Below are 18,696 nucleotides of genomic sequence, written 5' to 3' on the forward strand. Positions count from 1 at the left end.
GAACAGGAACGATTTGGATGCGAACCATCGTGTGACCAATAAAGTGTGGAAATGACAGGACCAGGCATGGGGAGACTCATCTTCCTGAGAGTCAGATCAGGGTTTCTCGGGATTTGTGTGCTGTTTTAATGTGTACACATACAAGTGTGTGCACACGTGTGAACTAGCTATTGCGTGCTGTTGTTTGTTTGATCTCTACAAACTTCCATCTGTCCTTCGGGTTCAGGAAGTTTCGCTTGTGCTTTCTGTTGCTTATAAAGTCTGAAATAAATTTTAAAAAACCTACTTCATTCTTGACAGATACTGAATTAATTAGGTCTAACTGCAGTGAAGTTTAATGCTTGGACATTGTAAAGATTGGTATTTGGGTATTTGGGATCTGGTAATCTTGATGCTGCAGTGAAGGAGAGGCACAAGCTTTCACACCTGGAGATGTCACCGTGCAAATGTGCCCACTGGAACATTCTTCTTTCTAAACTTGAACTCAAGACTCCATCTCCCTTAACTTCCCATTTTCCTCTTCCAAACTTAAATACTTGACCGGGCGATGGTGGCACACGCCTTTAATCCCAGCACTTGGGAGGTAGAGGCAGGCGGATCTCTGTGAGTTTGAGACCAGCCTGGTCTACAGAGCGAGTTCCAGGACAGTCTCCAAAGCCACAGAGAAACCCTGTCTCGAAAAACCAAAAAAAAAAAAAAAAAAAAAACCAGTGGATCAAACTTAAATACTTTCCTTTTATGTCAAAGAAGCTTCACTCTGTTCTTCATTGATAAAATGCTAAATTCTCATAGTGCGGGTTCAAGAAAAGAAGCCCTCTTTAGTGTAGACCCGTTTCCAGATACGCCCCTTCATTCCCATGTCTCATTGGACCTCAGCATTGATGGATAAAACGAATGGCAAATCCGGGATCAAGATGTGGGCCTTTTTGCTTGTGTGGTCCCAAGACAGAAAGCAAGAAGGTGAGAGATGGAGAGAGTGAGCAAGTGGTGGCCGAACTTGCTTTTGGAATAAACTCCCTTGCTGGTGAAGAGTCACTGTGAAGATGACAGTCCTGTTAATCCATCAGCAGGCAAGAGTGCCACCTCTGAACTCTGCTGTGTTAATTTCCAATGCATGCAGTTTGAGGGGAACCCACAGGAGCTGTGCCAGCTCCGTGGCTGTGCCTTTGTTTAGCCTTAGAGGCAAGCCTTATGATCAACCCCATTTTACAGACGGAAGAACTGAGGATTAGACAGGTTTAGTCACTTTAGTCCAGAGAAGCTGGGATCAATCAGTTCCTAGCATCCGAATGGCAACTCACATCCATCTATAACTCCATATCCAGGGTATTTACAAACTCTCTGGCCGCCTCGGATACTTGCGCTCACATAGACATACACCGAACACACACACATAATTAAAAAATAAAGTAAATCCTAAAATAATAAAATTAAATGTCTGTTGGGTGATTGAGTCCTGACATGATGAACCTTGCTGTAGACGCTCTGACGGTGCCACCATAAATGTGATATCCTGGTTATTTTGTGCTGAGTCACATGGAAAATAGCAAATCCTCAAGAGGTTTTCTCTGAATTTTGCCTATCAATCCTGTCATCCCTGTACTTCCTAGAAGTGTCATTAACCAACGGAATTTGAATGTTGCTATAAAAGAGAAGACCTGTGGACAACCTTTACCACAGCAAACTCCGCCTCCTGTTCTTCCCAAGGACCCATGCCTCCTTCCCAAAGAGCACCCTGGCCTAAGTTCTCATCAGCCCTGCCCCCTTTCCCGTAGGAAGGCATCATAGAAGGGACTAGGTCTCGCTGCTTTTGGAGTGTTTGCTTTTCTGTGAGTGCATACATGCATGTGCGTATGACCTGTTCTTTAAAGGTCCAGATAGTAAATATTTTAGGCTTTACAGGCCATATGGTATTAGTTCCAACTATAAAACTCTGCCCCAGTGTATTGAAAGCAGTCATAGACAATAGTTAAAGGTATGAATGTGCTTGTTTGCCAGTAAAATGTTACAAAAACAGGCACGGGACTGGATTTCCCAGATGGGCTAAGATTTGTAACCGCTAGACTAAATAGAGAGGCTAACCGAACAGGATGGAGAGGACCGACTGCCCAGCATTCTTACTGGTAGGCCTCCTCAGTCCTGCGACAGGAAAGCCCAGGCAGAGCTTGGGCAGTGCTCACAGAGGTTATAATATAGGTAATGTTGGGTAGCCTTGCCTGTGGTATTGTCAGAAGTAGAAAGAGTACTGGGGTGCCAGTCAGACCTACAACCCAGCAGCTAGCTGACTAGCCACAGTCCCCCACCTTTAGTGACTCGCTCATAGCACTCTTGGACAGGATGTGCGGTGCGGAACTCTACCTTGGCTGCCCCTCCACCTCCCCAGAGCGGGGAGAAGGTGCTCTCCGTGGATTGTGTGGGTGGATGCAGTGTTTGCCATTCAACAGTTAGTTAGCCATTTCAGCTAGGGGTAAAAATAAAGATAAGAGTCTTCATCACTCAGGACAGCCTCCAGAGACTTAACTATTAAGTGTAAAAATCATTACGACTGATTATAAAGTAGTTAAATGTTAGAACCGTATTAAGCGTCTTAGAATTGCTCACTCTTCTTGAAACATGCTATGTGATTTCTTATATTTGGGTAAAAATTGTGTTTTTGCCTTAAGCATGATGAGTTTTGTGACTCTATCAACTAATCAAAAGTTGGGAAATAAAAAACCAACAGTGACCATAAAAGCCTTTTTGAAGTGGCCCTGCTCTTCCTTTTTTTTTTTAGTACATTGTATAGTGCCCAGCTTCTAAAAATACTGCTCTCATTCATTAACATTGCCAAGTCGATAGTGTATCGTGTTTTTTTTGTTCAGTTTTGTTTGTTTTCGAGACAGGATTTCTTTGGAACTAGCTCTTGTAGACCAGACTGGCCTTGAACCCACAGAGAACTGCCTGCCTCTGCCTCCCGAGTGCTGGAATTAAAAGCGCATGCCACCACCACCCAGCCTGTATCAGTGTTCTGTATCAGAGTATGGTAAAAAGGGTACGAGACAGAGCTGCTGGAGGCTGCTTAGTTGACTGCTTGTGCAGACTCCTTGATGTCTGTGTACGTATGAGTGTGATAGTTTGTGTGTGACGTCATCACGCCCCTCGTGCTTATTGATGTTAAGTCTGTGTAAGTATGAGTGTGATAGTCCATGGATGACGTCATCACGCCCCTCGTGCCTATTGATGTTAAGTCTGTGTAAGTATGAGTGTGATGGAGTGTGATAGTCCACGGATGACGTCATCACGCCCCTCGTGCCTATTGATGTTAAGTCTGTGTAAGTATGAGTGTGATGGAGTGTGATAGTCCACGGATGACGTCATCAGCCCCTCGTGCCTGTTGATGTTAAGTCTGTGTAAGTATGAGTGTGATGGAGTGTGATAGTCCATGGATGACGTCATCAGCCCCTCGTGCCTGTTGATGTTAAGTCTGTGTAAGTATGAGTGTGATGGAGTGTGATAGTCCACGGATGACGTCATCACTCCCTATAGCCGTTCCTTCTTGCTCTCAGCTCTGCTTTCCCTTCTGACTCAACTTGTCTCCACCACGGGACGCACAGGGATTTTGCAGGCAGTTCTGAGGTAACCTTTCCTCTTTTGCTCTCCTCTTCTTCCCCTGTGTGGAGCCAGGTTAATTTTCTAAAATTAAGAGCCCTTTGAAGCTGTGAGGCTCAGGCTTCATATTTGGGCTCTGTGGCTCAGCCTCCCTCGCATTTTCCTTGGGCTTCACAACTTCTGCTTCTCACTGTCACGGGGACACTCTTGCAGAAACGCCAGCTTATGCACAAGTCCCTAACAGCCTAGGTAGCTCCACGCTCTTACTCCATGCACAACGTTATTCCTTCCTGAGTTTTAAAGTTCTATGTTTGTTTTTATCCGACATCAAATTCCAGCTTTGGACCATTCTGGAGTCTCGTCTTTCTGACTCCTTTAACCAAAGGGAACATGCCCTCCCCCACCATGCCCTATGTTCCGAGCCCTCTGGGATGCCCCGTCCCCACTACCCACACACAGGCCTTACCACCTATGTTCTCCTTTGTCCCACACCCTACAAAATCCTCCATTACCACCCTTGCCTGTGGTTTCCCAGATCCTACATACCCAAGCCACACGGTGCATTGCGGTGCTGCAGACAGCTGCTTCCACCACACTGCATGTAATCCATGGGCTACTGGAGATGCTCAATGAGTCCTTGTGAAATAACCAAATGACCACGACGCTTGCCAATCGCATTTTCTTAAATAGTGAACTGATTGGTGTAGAGTCCTGAACAGTCTGTGCCCTCCTAGTGCCTGCGTGGTATCTGGTGCACAGATGAATAAGAGGTGAAGAAATGGTTGTTGAACGACTTATCTGACCAGCCAACTGCGTGGGAGAATGTGGACGCTGAGGAAGGTGTTAGGCACCACCACCTTTTCACAAGTGTAGGGCCCTTATCCAGAATTTTAGGTAACATAGCTGTCACATTAGAGTAGACTCAGACATTTGACCCTGAACAAGGTCTTCTCAGTGGGTGACTTCTACGCTGTGCTGTGCCATCTGAGACTGCCGTGGCCGATAGGGTAGCCAGCCTGACAGGATACAATCGGATACAAACACATGGCATGTCACCACACTTGTAGGACAGTGAATTCACATCTCATGAAGCGCCACACGATTTCAATTGTTACCACTTAATATTCACTGAACGTCGATGGCACGGCACTTTCGTACTCAGGAAAAATAATAGAGGTGGCACGCTCTTGTGCAGTGGGCTTTGTTCGCTGTAATTAGTTGGTGATAGAACGGTGTTGATACAGCGCCTCAGCGGTTACAGGGAAGCGGTGCCCTCAGAGCAAATGGGAACAGATTTATACTCCCGGTTCCGCTCGGCACACCCCTTCAGTTCGGTGGCGGTTCTGGGGTGTGGTGGCCCAAACCAGTCATGCTTCGTCAGCACACAGTTTCAGGGAGAAGAGAGCAGCTCGCTTTGGAAGCATAAGCATGTTAGCTAGACTGGACATCTTTTCCTTTGGTTTTGTGTGGTCTCTGGAATTCCAGCCCCTTTGTTCCCCTTTGCAGCAGGTACTCCTCGAGGCTCTGCCTAGAGGCTGGAGTTGCCACTTCGTAGATCTCCTTCAGAGCCCTGCTGGTTAGTTCTGGGTAGAATCTGGCAGATTGGGAAGTTGAAACATTAGCACCCAGGCATGATGACGCTGGCCCACAGTCCTAGCACTAGGGAGGAAGAGGAGGGAGTTACAAGATTCAGCACGAGCCTTGCCTATGTAGCAACACATTCAAAGTTGACCTGGGTCAAATTAGACGCTGTTTGAGAAAGACAGAGACAGAGAAACGGGGGTGGGGTGGGGAGGTAGGAAATGCTGAATTGTTTTTCTGGAGCCCTGTAGCTGTTGGAGCTGGCCCTCTCTCTATACACACGAGGAAAGGAGGAAGACTAGCCACATTCTCACAGGACAGATGCAGTAACAGCACACGTCCCTAGTCAGGGCCTCTTGGCTTGTCAATGGAATTAGCCCTTCTCCAGAGATGCACATTTGAAATCACAGTTTGTGCTTATGACTTAAAATCTTTACAAAAAAAGCCCTAATGTCCAGTAATATTTTTAAAAACCAAACTTTTATGTTGTTCTTTCCCTTGGTGCACTCTAATGTGCCTGTTAAGGTTTTGAGAGACTTAATATGGTGGTAAATTTTATTAGAATTGAGGGTCTCTTTAAATTTTATTGGTTGACAGAGTTTAGGGGGTTGAATTACTGGCATTTTATCATTAATTTTTTATTGCATTTTATTTAGTTATTTGTGTGTGTGCATGCACAACATGCATGTGTACTTGCCTGTGTGTGCGCGCGTGTGTGTGCGCGCGTGTGTGTGTGCACGTGTGTGTGTGTGCGCGTGTGTGTGTGTGCGCGTGTGCCTGTGTGTGCGCGTGTGTGTGTGCGTGTGTGTGTGCGTGCGTGTGTGTGTGCGTGTGTGCGCGCGTGTGTGTGTGCGCGTGTGTGTGTGCGTGCGTGTGTGTGTGTGTGTGTGCGCGCGTGTGTGTGTGTGTGTGCGCGTGTAGTGTGGTGCATGTGTGTAGATGTGGAGGCAGAGGACAGCTTCCAGGAGTCAGTTGTCTCCCTCTGCGATGCAGGTCACATGGACTGAGTTCTAGCTGTCAGGCCTAACAGCAAGCGCCTTCTTCAGGTTCAGGTGATTTCCAAAGCTAAGCGGATGCAAAGAGATGTGAGTCGAGAGCCCCAGAACCTGAATGCTAGCTCTGGTTCTGACTCCTCAAGGAAGTGCGAGTCATTTTACACCAATCAGTGTTTCGCAGAGTGCGAGATGCGTTATTATTGCTGTTGGGTGATTATATGTGTTAGAGTGGCCAAAGCTAAGATAAAAAAATTATTTTAATGTGTAATTGAAAAATATGACAAACATGACAACATAGATACTACTCTTCAGGTACAAATTAAAAGTAAATTCGTGTGAGATTGCAAGACCCTTAAAAATTTGAACAGGAAAAGGGAAGAAGGCAAGTAAAACGGATGCTGGTAGAAGACACAGGTTTGGTCAAGCTGAGTCTTTTCCACTCTAAAATCTCTGTAATCCTTAGCCTACTCCTTAATTTTTTGTTTTCTTGCTTGCTTTAAAATTATTTTTATGTGTCTGAGTGTATTGTTTGTATGCCTATCTTGGTACCGTGTGCATGTCTGATGTCCAAGGAGGCCAGAAGGGGGCATCTGGAGCCCCTTGAACTAGAGTTAGGTGACTGTGAGCTGCCGTGTGGGTGCTGGGAATTGAACCCCAGTCCTCTAGAAGAGCAACCGGTGCTCTTGAGTGCTAAGCCCTCCTTCCAGCCCCAACCCTTATGTGTTTTTATTGTTATGCTTGCAGGTTTTGCGTCTGTCTTTATCTAGCAGAACGTCTAGTTCTGATGGCATAACAGCACACGTATAATTTTAGCTTTCATGGGATCTGAAATATTTTATGTTAAAAACGAACACTTTAATGTCATGGAAGGCTTTTGAAGATAAAGTCAGCACATTACATAAGCGTGATATGATGGGCTTGGAGTGTAAGAGGAGATGATAAATACATCGAGATCCCATTAAAGTGCTTGATAAGGGTGACACTCTGCTCTCACACTGATGAGAGGCTAATTGTATACACAAGGGCTCATGGTCTAAAGAATAAATCCATGCCGTGTGATAAGGGCTTTTCCTAAAGATTTATCAATGAGGCTTGCAATTCTGTATGAATTAGTAACTAGGAGAAAAAACAGATACGGTTAAAAGACTATAATGAAAGCAGTGCTATTATGGTATGGAGGGTGGTGGTAGAAAACACCAATGTGCCAGTATAAAATAATGGAATACTTCATTTGCTTGAATGTACAGCATTTGGTTAAGCTTTAGAAATAACACTTGAGACTTGGCACAAAATGGGTATAGGCTGGGGCTGGAGAGATGTGCAATGGTTAAGAAAGAGCATTTGCTACTCTTACAGAGGACCTAGGTTCTGTTTCCAGCACCCCCGTGGGAATTTGACTTCTTCTTCTGCTCTCAGAGGGCACCAGACAGATATGAGGTATACAAACATATGGAAAGGCAAAGCACTCATACATAGAAAACAAGACAAGGCTGGGCATTGGTGATGCACGCCATTTAATCCCAGCACTCGGGAGGCAGAGGCAGGCTAATCCCTGTGAGTTCGAGGCCAGCCTGGTCTACAGAGTGCATTCCAGGGCGGGTTCCAAAATTACACAGAGAAACCCTGTCTCAAAAAAATCAAAACAAAGCAAACAAACAAACAAAAAACAAAGCAATAAAATGGGGAATTAAGTGGAGATGAGTTTGAGATGTTCACTTGGCCCTCTCCATGGTCTGGAGTAGCGCTTGTTTTTCCAGGAATGGCTCCCTGTTCTGTGAACTCACACACACCATGAATTTGACACTACAAATGGAGGGGTTCCAACCAATGTGTTTGCACTAGGACAGGTTCTCCAGGGTTCTGAAGCCACTAGGTTCCCTGTCACATGCAGGAAAACTGGATAAACTGGCCACTCAACCAGAGTAAGGATTACAGGGTACCACAGAGTATGTTTTCAAATATTTGGAGAACTGTTGTGTGGAAAAGCAACTGGCTTCTTACTCTCCAATTATTTCAGAATGCAGACTGAGGACCAAGAAGCAGTGACATGAGGAAGAAACTTTTCAGAGTGGATTCTGTGTCCATTATTATGTTATATGTTATGTGCAAGAGAGATCCTTTTATTTTCATATGCATGTGCATATTGTATACATTTGAACATATATGTGGTAATGGGCACCATTATATTCCCTTTTTTCTAGATGAAGGAACCAAACAAAGGTTTAAGTCTCTAATTGTGATTTTTCATCATGTATAGTTTGGATCTGAAATGTCTCAAAGGCCATTTGCTCTGTTCAAAGTTAGTTTGCTCTCCTGTGGTGCATCTTTAGAAGGTGTACTCTATTGGAAGGAAGGGAGGCCATGGGAGACATATCCTTGAAACAGTGAGACCCTGTACCCTTCTCTCTGTCTCTGTTAGTCACCACATACTCTCTGCCATGATGTCTGGCCTTAACACAAGCCCACAGCAACAGGCCCGTGAACTGAAACCCCTGCAGTTGGGAGGAACAGGAAACTTTCTCCTATTCAGGTTATTCATTGACCGTGTGCTGACACACACTCTTGTACCTGTGGAGTGGGATTTAGAGCCCTATCGTCTGGCTCCAAAGCCACACTTACTTCCTTTGTGATTCTGCCTCAGACTTGATAGTTCATATTTTCACAGCAGCATAGCAAATTAGGCATTGGTATTCTCATTTTATAGATGGGGAGAAACAAAGCTCAAAGGAATTCAGAAACTCGCCCACAACAAACGACTCCATTAGGATTGCAATTCACTAGCATCCCTGAGCCATGTGCCTTTCCCTAGAGATGCAGAATCTGGAGCTAAAATCTTTTATGGGGGAGTAAATTTTTTTTTATTCTTTGAACATTCCATACATTTGTACCACGTGTATTGTACATATCTATGCAACACTACTTCCCTCGGGCCTCCCCACCTCAGCTTACTATCCTTTTTATTTTTATTTTTTGTTATTAATAATCTTCTGAGTCCCATTATTGCTTCCCACATACATGTTGGTGTCCAGTTTTTCACTGAAGCATGAACAACCTAACAGTGGCCACATTGCCAAAGGAGGGTAACTCTTTCTTCTTCATCTGCCATAGGTTGCCAGGAGCTGCCAGGTAGGGAAAGACCTCTACCATCCATACTAAAATCTTCACTGGTTTGCTCTTAGACAGGTCTTGAGTGGTTAGCCATAGCTGTTGTGAGGTGGTGTGTGTAGCAGCCAGATCATGTCTGGAAGTCAGCATTTCACAGCTCTCTGGACAAACTGCCTGTTCTGAAATTCTTTAAGCTCCCTCTACCTTGAAGTTCCTGAGCCATGAATGGTGAGAGCTCAAAGAAACGGCCTATCCATAGTCGAACACTGAGTTATCGATGCTCAGCACATTGACTAGTTACAAGTTTCTGCATTAACCACCGTCCACCGCAAAAGAGGCTTCTATGACCAAAGTTAAGAGCCGCGCAAATCTATAGGAAGAACTACAGTAGTTTGTCTGAATGGAACCAAAACTACCCAAAGAATAGAACTTCAGCAACACTGGGAGAAGAGAGGGGGCTTGAGAGCTCCTTTTCCTTTGGGATGGAAATTTATGTTAGCTAGGCAGGAAATGAACCGAGAGTATGTAAGCATTGTATAAAGTATCGAACCAGACACTTCCATAAGATCTTGCCCTGTCTTGGGGTTTTATGATACTTGGGGGTTTGTCTTGTTTGTCATTGTTCTGTTTTGTTTTCGTCTTTCCATGTCATCTTGTTTCCCCCTGGGAGCACTCAGAAATATGTGCAAATCTCACTCTGCTATCTGAATCTGGCCCTGGGGCTTCCAGGGCATTTGGTAAAATACTCACTTCCTTGGATACTTGACACAATGCTCAAGGGAAAATGTCGGGTCATCTGAGAAGTCAGTAGCACAAGCAGTCAGTGGCAAAGCTGTTGAGTACAAAGGAAAACGGAGGGAGTGTGTGTCTTCCCACAAGTGGGTCTGCCTCCTGCAGAGGTCCCCATGGACATCCTTTGTAGCAAGAGTGTCTGTCTGTCTTGACTTGCCTTCTCAAAGCATTTATCAGATGCCCAGTTGGGAAGTACCAGTTTCCCCCAGGGTTGTCTCAACCTTAGTTATCGCCTCTGAAACTTACTGTACCAGGCATCTTATTGTCGGTTTTGGAGTCCGCGGGTGGAGATACCTTCCTGCCCCTGACTCCCAGGTGATATTCATCAAGGTGTAGTAGGGTGTAGCTGTGGCATGGTGCCCTGTCCTGTCTTCTGCAGACATCTCCTGCTTTGAACTTGATGTAGGAAAGGACTTGAGGGTCTCCAGGTCAGAGTGTGTGTATCCATTTTGTATTTGTTTTTATCTTCCCCACGTCCCTAACCCCCTTTTTCAATCATTCCTCTCTGTATCCCCCAAATGTGTGACATTTCTCTCAGATAATGTCACACCCATAATGTCCGTGGGTGAGGCGTCTCTGTGCCTCTTTCTGTCTGATTTGGCCTCTTCATCTCATTCTGGATCAAAGTGGAGGTGAGGAATTTTCTCTCTTTTGCTTGTCCCCACCCCCATTTTTATTACCTTGGATTCCATGCATTCATTCTGGGCATGCACATGTTTCTCTGCAGGATGTGGGAGGGTGCAGAAGAAGGGTGAAGTGACTTGAAAAGTGAGTGGCATTTCCCATGGTTTCACAGAGTTCACTGTCCAACATGTAGTCAAGATGGCAGAAACGATCTGTACAGTTATTGCGTGTGTTCATGCTTGCACAGACTAAAGGGGTCTGTTCACAATGGCATGTGCTACCTTCTGTCCACCTAGTTCAAAATGATGTTGTTGATGAATCCCTGACATACTGAAGTGGACTTCCGAGTATTTTGATGCAGTACCCTTGCCTGTTATCTTGGCAGAATTACAGAGGAGGGCCGTGTCTGATATATTGGTTAAATAAGCACAGGGAAAGAAAGATATGTGCACACAGACTCGTGCATACTTCCAACATTTAACTTATTCCTAATGACCCAATAATAAAGTCTCCTTCAAATGCAGTCGATTGGGTCTGGATGCAGCAGTTTTGTTAGAGTGAGTCGCTGAATTTTCTGTCTAGGAGCCATGCCTGTCCCTTCCAGTGGGAAACACAGTCAGCTACAGTGGAAGAGTCACCCAGCCTCTGGGAGAGCTACTTCCACAGACTGGAGATGTTGCTAAGACAGGAACCACTGAGCCTGACGGGGAGAGTTGAGTGACGGAAAGAAGACTGTATTTTTTCCTATGTTAAAAGATAAAGTGTCCTGGAATATAAGAAGGCTAGCAAGTGAGATCAGTGGGCTAGTAGACTTTCTCCGTGGTAGCAGCATATTCTGCAGGAAGAATACACCTTTACAATGTACTTTGCACTAGTTAAACTGTTAGGGGGTTTCTGATTGGCTTGACTCCGATAACTGCGACCCAGCTCCTGATTCCCTCTTGTTCTTCTCCTTTCTTCTTTACTTTGCTTCTTTGACCAAGATGAAAAGATTAAGCTCACATGGAAGAAATTTAAGGACTCTCTAGGCTGCATACGAATGTCTTTATTTTCTTACCTCAATTACCTTGTGAAATAGATTGTTTCTTTAAAAAGACAGAGAAAGAGAAAGACATTAAACAAACCCTGCAGAGGCATTCTGCATCAGAGGTTTGTACGTGTTTCCCCGTGTTCTCTGATGCTTGCCGACTCTCAAGGGTGGGGCTGTGATGTAAAACACGGGGTTCCTTGTTTAGTGCCTTACACTCCAGTCCCCACGGTGCCTACTTGCTTCTCTGGTGACCTTCTCTTCGCCTTTGTCACTGCTGCTTTCTCTCTGTGGTCCAGCGATACGTGCACATGGCTATAGAGAAATTAAAGGGCGCTGTCAGTGGAGAGTTGATACGGTTAAACCATCCTTAACGTAGGGACAGACCTCTTAAATAATTAAAACTGTTTGCTCTGAGAGTCAGATTTGCATTTCTTTACCAAGTTTATTTAGCACACTTTGTTACACTCAATTAAACAAAAGTGTTCTGTTTCATTTTCTTTGCTGTGGGTTGATCTCTTTGCCTTTGGTTCTTACGTCCCTTGTGTAATTTCACAGTGCTTGGGTCTCTGGAACGATACACGTATTAATGCATACAGAGATATATTCAAATGCATTAGAGGACATGGCGTTTGTACTAAAGAGCCTCTGTGCCCAGGGTGTCTGAGCGTCCTTGTAACCTAAAGTGTAGCCTGGGCTACAGGTAATTCCTGGTGGGAAAGACTTCACAAAGTTCTTCTAGCATGCATTGTGTTAAGGGCCTGTTAGGAGCATCCCTTTGCCTCTCTACAACGTAAGCAGCAAACCTCTTAGCAAAAATCCGAAGACTTGGGTGCTGAGTGAGTCAGGAAAGGAAACGGAACATGCCGTGCTGTCTCCGCAGCTCAGCTGACAGCACACGCAGGCTGCTTTCTGGAAATTAATTCATTGCTTAAGCCGTGCATGTTTAAGAACGAATAAGTGAGTTGCTCCCTTCCTAATGAGTGCTGGGATCAGTAGGAACATGATGAGAGAGAAAAGGCAGACGTTTGCTTCCTCAGTTGGGGCTCAATATCCAGAAACTTCAGTATTAATCACTATCAGTTGCTTGGGGTTTTTTTTTTCTTTTTTTCCCGGCTTTCCTTTTAATTTTTTTCCTACCAGGTAAGTAACCCATTTTGGATTCTCCTAGTGGGACTGTACACGAGGAATGCTGTCTTCTCCCCATCCCCCAGGGGCCCTTCTGTCCTTAGGTTGGATTGTTTGGGTGTGTGCATGTCGACAGTCGATATGTACGTGTGATGACTATCTCGAGGGTTCTAACGTGTTTAACTGTTACGGGATCTGTTATGTCTACTTTAGGGTCGACCCCATCCCATATGACACTCCAAAACCAGCGGGCCACACGCGGTTTGTCTGCATCTCAGACACACACTCCAGAACAGATGGTATCCAGATGCCTTATGGGGACATCCTTCTCCACACAGGCGATTTCACCGAGCTGGGACTGCCCTCAGAGGTTAAGAAGTTTAATGACTGGTTAGGTAAGGAATGATTGCGTTCTGGCGGCCCCAATTAACCTTTCCCGGTCTGAGTGTCACTCACTGCGTCCTAATTGAATTAGAGCACTTGGAAACCAGCTCAGCCGTTTCTTGTATGATATGCCGTGGTGTCTAGCTTTAATCCAATTTTGTTAATTAAAGATGAATTTTTAGATATTTAATTTTACTGTGCATCTTTCAGTGCCTGGCCTCGACAGCTCTGGGGCAAAGAGATGGGAAGCTTTGAAACCGATCTACGTTCCCTCATCTTGCTTTAATGAGGACATTCATTGGCACACACAAGGCCTAGAATCATGTTTTTAATTCATTGGCTCTAGTCTTTCCAAGGTATTATGATCAAAGATGTACAAATGGCCTAGCAGTAAGAGAATACTTCTCGGTAACTAGAATCCGTCTAGAGGTTGTGAAAGTCCCTCTCGGAAGCCCAGTCCCTCCTGAGCACTGTCCTGTCCACAGCAGCTCTCTGCAGTGGCCTGCACCCTGGCCAGGACTTTGCAGACATCCTCCGCCCCAACACACTCCTGAAACAGAATAATAGACTTTCCTGAACACAGGGGATGGACCCACAGGTTCACAATTCAGCAAAACACTGGGTCCGACGAGGGCAGCTGCCAGATATTAGCACAGCAAGGCCACCCTGGAGGTATTCACACCTGTGTGAGAAGAGAGATCTAGGGCTGGGGTACAGCCCCGTGGTAGAGTACCCGCCTACCACCTGCTCATCTGCAAGCTGCTGGGCTCAGTCCCCACGCCATAAAGGAAATAAAAAATATAAATAAAATAAAAAAAAACAAAGAAGGGTAGAGAATTTCTGAAGACACTAAAGAAGTATGTATAGTTTCGAGCAGAAACTCAATCCAGAAGAATGATGTCATGAATATTATGTGAGCAACGAAAATGACTCAGGAGATTTAGGCAGAAACTTTGTTTGTTTGTTTATTGTCAAACTTAAGGTATGGGAAAGTTCTAAGTTGTTGATTAGAGATGATAAAATATGTGTGATAATTGACAAATAATGCTTAGAATGTTTAAAATATATTGAGAATGAATAATAAGCCTAACTGTGAGCAGTTTGCTTTTTCTGGTGTTCATGCATGCCTATCAGCGTGGACATAACTGTCGTCAGAGTCCAAACCTCCATCATTCTTGGCTACTTTCATTTGACAACATTTTAGTGTAATGTCCGTATTTATTCCTTTTAAGGACAGTGTAACAAATTGATTATACTTTTTATTTCTTAAGACATGTATTTACAAACAAACATTTAAACAGATAGGAGTATCACCTTGGGCAGCAAGAACTAAAATGTACGTTTTCTGATGTGTGTGTCTTTTTGTTTCTATTGACTTATCTCTAAGGAGAAAGGACTACTTATGGTTAAAGTCTCGAGCCGGCACTCCACAGCTCTGCTCTGCTGCTGACCGCCAGCATGTTTTTGGGTGGCAGCTGAGCTTCTTTAGCAATAAAGGATGCGCCAGGCTATGGTGGGCTCGGCATCCGATTTGGGAGCTTTTATGTTTTCTGCCCTTTCAGTAGGTGCTCAGTCGTATTTAAAGGAGACAGATATTTTAGAAGTCATTTAACATAATTATCTCATTTTTATAGATGACAGAGATGCAAAGAAGTTCAGAGGGTTTTTAGTCTCACTGTGGCAGAATTGGGTGTCATCCAAATTGTTTCACTTTTTTTTTTTGCCTTGGTAAACTTTTCTTTCAAGTATTATCTCTTTTTAGCTACTCTTTTTAAAAGGCTCTCTCTCTGTATGTGTCTGTGTGTGTGTTTGTGTGTGTGTGCAGTGTCCAAGGCAATCCCTCCAGCTCCCATCTTAGCCACTCTTATCAATCACCTCTTTGCAGCTAAGTTAGGTATTGACCGTGCTTTTGGTTTTTGTTTTGTTTTGTTTCCAGGAAGGGTACAGCCAGGCGGAGGTAGTCACAGAAATACAGACAGATTAGGTCCTGTTATAATCTAGTGGAGCCACTGACCTTGGGCGTCTGAGTTCACCCTTTTCCCCCTTGGTTTCCTTCAGCAGAACTAAGGATTAATACTACCTGTCTTTTTGGATTGCTGTGCAGATTAATCAGTAAATGATTGCTGGTAGTGGGTTTTGTGGGCCATTAATAATGGAATGGGGAATGTGGTGAGTGAACCATCAAGAGATATTTAGAGGGTAAAAGCAAGAAGAGGTCAGGGGAATTATTTAGTAGATTAGAAATAAACACTTGGAGATTTTATAAGGGAAAGTGCTCCATAAATGGAAATGTGCCGTAACTAAGGAAATAAAATGATAAGGAAATCAAAAGCTGAAGCCCCGCTGCACGCCAGTTCCTTTTGCCTCTCTTCCCTCTAACCCCCACCCTGATCTAGCGAGGCACCAGGGAGAGGTCTCAAGAAGGGGTGTAGCACAGAAGACCAACCGGAGCCCATGGGAAATGGGGAGAGAAGCTGGGTTCCCATAGAGAAGGCTGAGAATAGCTCACTGTTACCAGGGCAACTCAGGGTGCTCAGAGGGTGAGAGATGGTGTGTGATTACTCTGCCACTTGGTTCAGGCAGGAAACTCTCCCCTGGAAAGGGCGCTTCCAGCCCTTTTTGCTAGGTAGAGGTCAAGGTGATGAAGGCATTTGTTACAATTGGACTTTCAACTCTCACCAGCTCGGGTCATACAAGTCCAATGGCCTCAGACTGATTTTTGTTTCCTTTCTACTATCCTGATCTTTGCAAACAACATCACCTTCTCTCATGCTCTATTTCTCTGTCATCGGATTGATCTGGTTCAGTGACAGGCCAGGCACTCTAAACCTGCTTGCCAAGGTTATTCTCATTTTACAGATAACTTCTCCAAGGTCATTTAGTAGATGAGAAAATTCAAAGGAGATCGTGAGATGCCTTAGCAGATGAGGCCACCTTGCCACCAAGTGTAATGACCTCACTCCTATTTCTAGATCCCACATGGTAGAGGGAGAGAGCTGACCTCCACAAGCTGTCACCTGACTTCCACACACTCACCCTGTCACACGCGTGTTTACACATGTTTACACTATAAATAGATAGATAAATGCAATAATAAATAAAGCTCCAGAGGAGCTAAGTGATCTCCACAGGTCTGCTCATGGGATGAACACGAGGCTGTGCGAATGAGGAGCGTGACTTCGTGTCACCCGTGAGCTTATGAGCTTGGGAAGAGCTGTGGCTTCATCAGCAGCTTCACCTGGAAGTCAGATAGCTGTTTGACCAGATGTTAATAGTGCACGTATTTGAAAGATGGCCTTCATCTGATGGTCCTGCTCCTCTTGACTGTCACCCTGACCCACCAGCTATAAGACCTAAGAATCCTAATGAGCTCTGTGTTGGTTCAGAGATGGCAGGCCCTCATTAGTGTGGCCATATGCCACAGGGCAGGGGTAACAAGAAAGTTATCAATATGGAGTAATTTATGAGATGAGCTGCTGTAGCCACTGAGCTAAAGCTAAAGCTAGTGACAGCCCAAGGGTGGAAGAGTGAGATCTCTTGTTGACATTATAAGCAGTCGAGGACACCTAGTTTTTTATTTGCTGTTTTTGATAAAAGTTTAACCTCCTGGCTCTTGGGAACCTTCTTTGTTAAGAAAGGAAATAATAAAAATATTACTTAATGCTTGTTGTGAGGTGTCCTAGTTAGGGTTCCTATTGCTGTGATGAAACATGACCAGAAGCAAGCTGGGAGGGAAAGGTTTATTTGGCTTTCATTTCCACATATAGTCCCTCATTGAGGGAAGTCAGGAACTCAAACAGGACAGGACCTAGAGGCAGGAGCTGACGCAGAGGCCATGAAGGGGTGCTGCTTATTGGCTTCTTCAACCTGCTTTCTTATAGAATCCTAAGACCACCAGCCCAGGGATGGCACCCCCCACAGTGGGCTGGGCCCTTCCCATTGATCATTAATTCAGAAAAAAACCCTACATCCCAATCTTATGGAGGCATTTTCTCAATAGAGTTGCCTCTTTTCAGATAACCCTAGTTTGTGTGTCAAGTTGACGTAAGACCAGCCACATGATTCAGCTTATTACATTCTGGTGTGTGACAGTGTGATGGTTAGTGTCACCTTGATGGAATCTAGAATCACCTGGGAGACTTGCACCTAGGCAAGACCTTGTGAGCTGTCTTGATTGCCTTAGCTAATGAAGGAAGACCCACCCATTATGGGCAGCACCATTCCCTGGCTGGGATCCCAGAATAGAGTAAGGAGACAGAGAAGCAATGGGCATCCATTGCCTTTTGCTTCCTGATTGTGGGTTCAATGGGACTAACTACTTCAGGCTCCCGTTGCCTTAACTTCCTCTCTATGGTGTGTATAGGAGGAGAGCCACTTGTTTGTCCCAGCCTCCTGGCTAGCTTAGCCCCGAAATAACCACACAGAAATTGTATTAATTAAATCACTGCTTGGCCCATTAACTCTAGCTTCTTATTGGCTAACTCTTACATTAATTTAACCCATTTCTATTAATCTGTGTATCGCCACGTGGAAGTAGCTTACTGGCAAAGATTCGGCATGTCTGTCTCTGGCGGCTCCAGTGTCTCTTGATCTCTCTTTCTCCTCCCATCATTCTGTTTAGTTTTCCCCGCCTAGCTCTGTTCCCCTACAGCTCTGCTATAGGCCCAAAGCTTTTATTAACCAAGGAAAGCAACACAGACACGGAAGGACCTCCTACACCAGTGATGTATACTTCTCATAAGACAGAATACACCCTTACATTGCTTTTGTGGGAGTGTTTTAGCGCGGCTACAGAAAAGAAACTAAGGTAGCTGTTCACAGTTACTGCAGAGCTGAAGCTGAGAGAGTCTGCAGTACAGGCTTCAAGATGCAGAAACTCAAAGTGGCTGACCCAGGAAATAAGACAGTTTGGAGCAAAACCTCCCTCTCCACAGTGACACTGTGTTCAGGCTGGAAGAGCCCTCAGGCACCTCCTTATCTAGATACTTCCTTATTCAATGGAAATCAGAACTGCAGAAGTCAAATGAATTGCCCAGGGTCACTCAGTAAATGGCCAAATTGGGACTAGAACTTTGTAGGTGGCACACATCTTCCCTATGAAGAGTAAGTTTCTCAGGCTAGCCCCGTTCATGTATCTCTGTAGTCCTCTGGGTAACTCATCAGGGCAGTAAGAACTAAAGTATCATTAACTAGTTAAGTGCATACAACTAGGAAGTGACCTTAGGTTTGGATCTGAATCTATCAGACTCCAAGGTCCAGCTGGCTGATCACCACCCCGATCTGCTGTCTTTACAGAGAAAAGCTGCCTCCCACTCTTCCTAGCTGCTGTCTTCTAGGGAACCAGCCAGGGCTAGAAAGACAAGTGCTTTCTAGGGCCAAGAGTGAATGTAGAATTGTGGGAAAGGGACATGGAGACATCTTTCTTCCCCAGGTTAAAAAGGAATGATAGTTAAATGATGTAGCACAAATAAT

General features: G+C 44.8%; 1 protein-coding gene across 5 annotated transcripts in view; it reads left to right on the top strand.

The window, feature by feature from the left end:
- The window catches only part of Mpped2 (metallophosphoesterase domain containing 2), a 180,432-nt gene that overhangs the window by 39,630 nt on the left and 122,106 nt on the right, over positions 1–18,696 (top strand). For 3 of the 5 annotated variants that reach the window (XM_075961661.1, XM_075961659.1, XM_075961660.1), the window contains exon 3: positions 13,054–13,235. The exons of 1 other annotated variant lie outside the window; for it this stretch is intronic. In XM_075961661.1, coding sequence (XP_075817776.1) covers positions 13,054–13,235 — 182 coding nt within the window. Of the gene's footprint in view, positions 1–12,694; positions 12,856–13,053; positions 13,236–18,696 lie in introns of those variants that run through there. One more of the 5 variants, XM_075961658.1, reaches the window with a different exon arrangement.

Source organism: Microtus pennsylvanicus, chromosome 2, assembly GCF_037038515.1.
Source record: "Microtus pennsylvanicus isolate mMicPen1 chromosome 2, mMicPen1.hap1, whole genome shotgun sequence".
NCBI lineage: Eukaryota > Metazoa > Chordata > Mammalia > Rodentia > Cricetidae > Microtus > Microtus pennsylvanicus.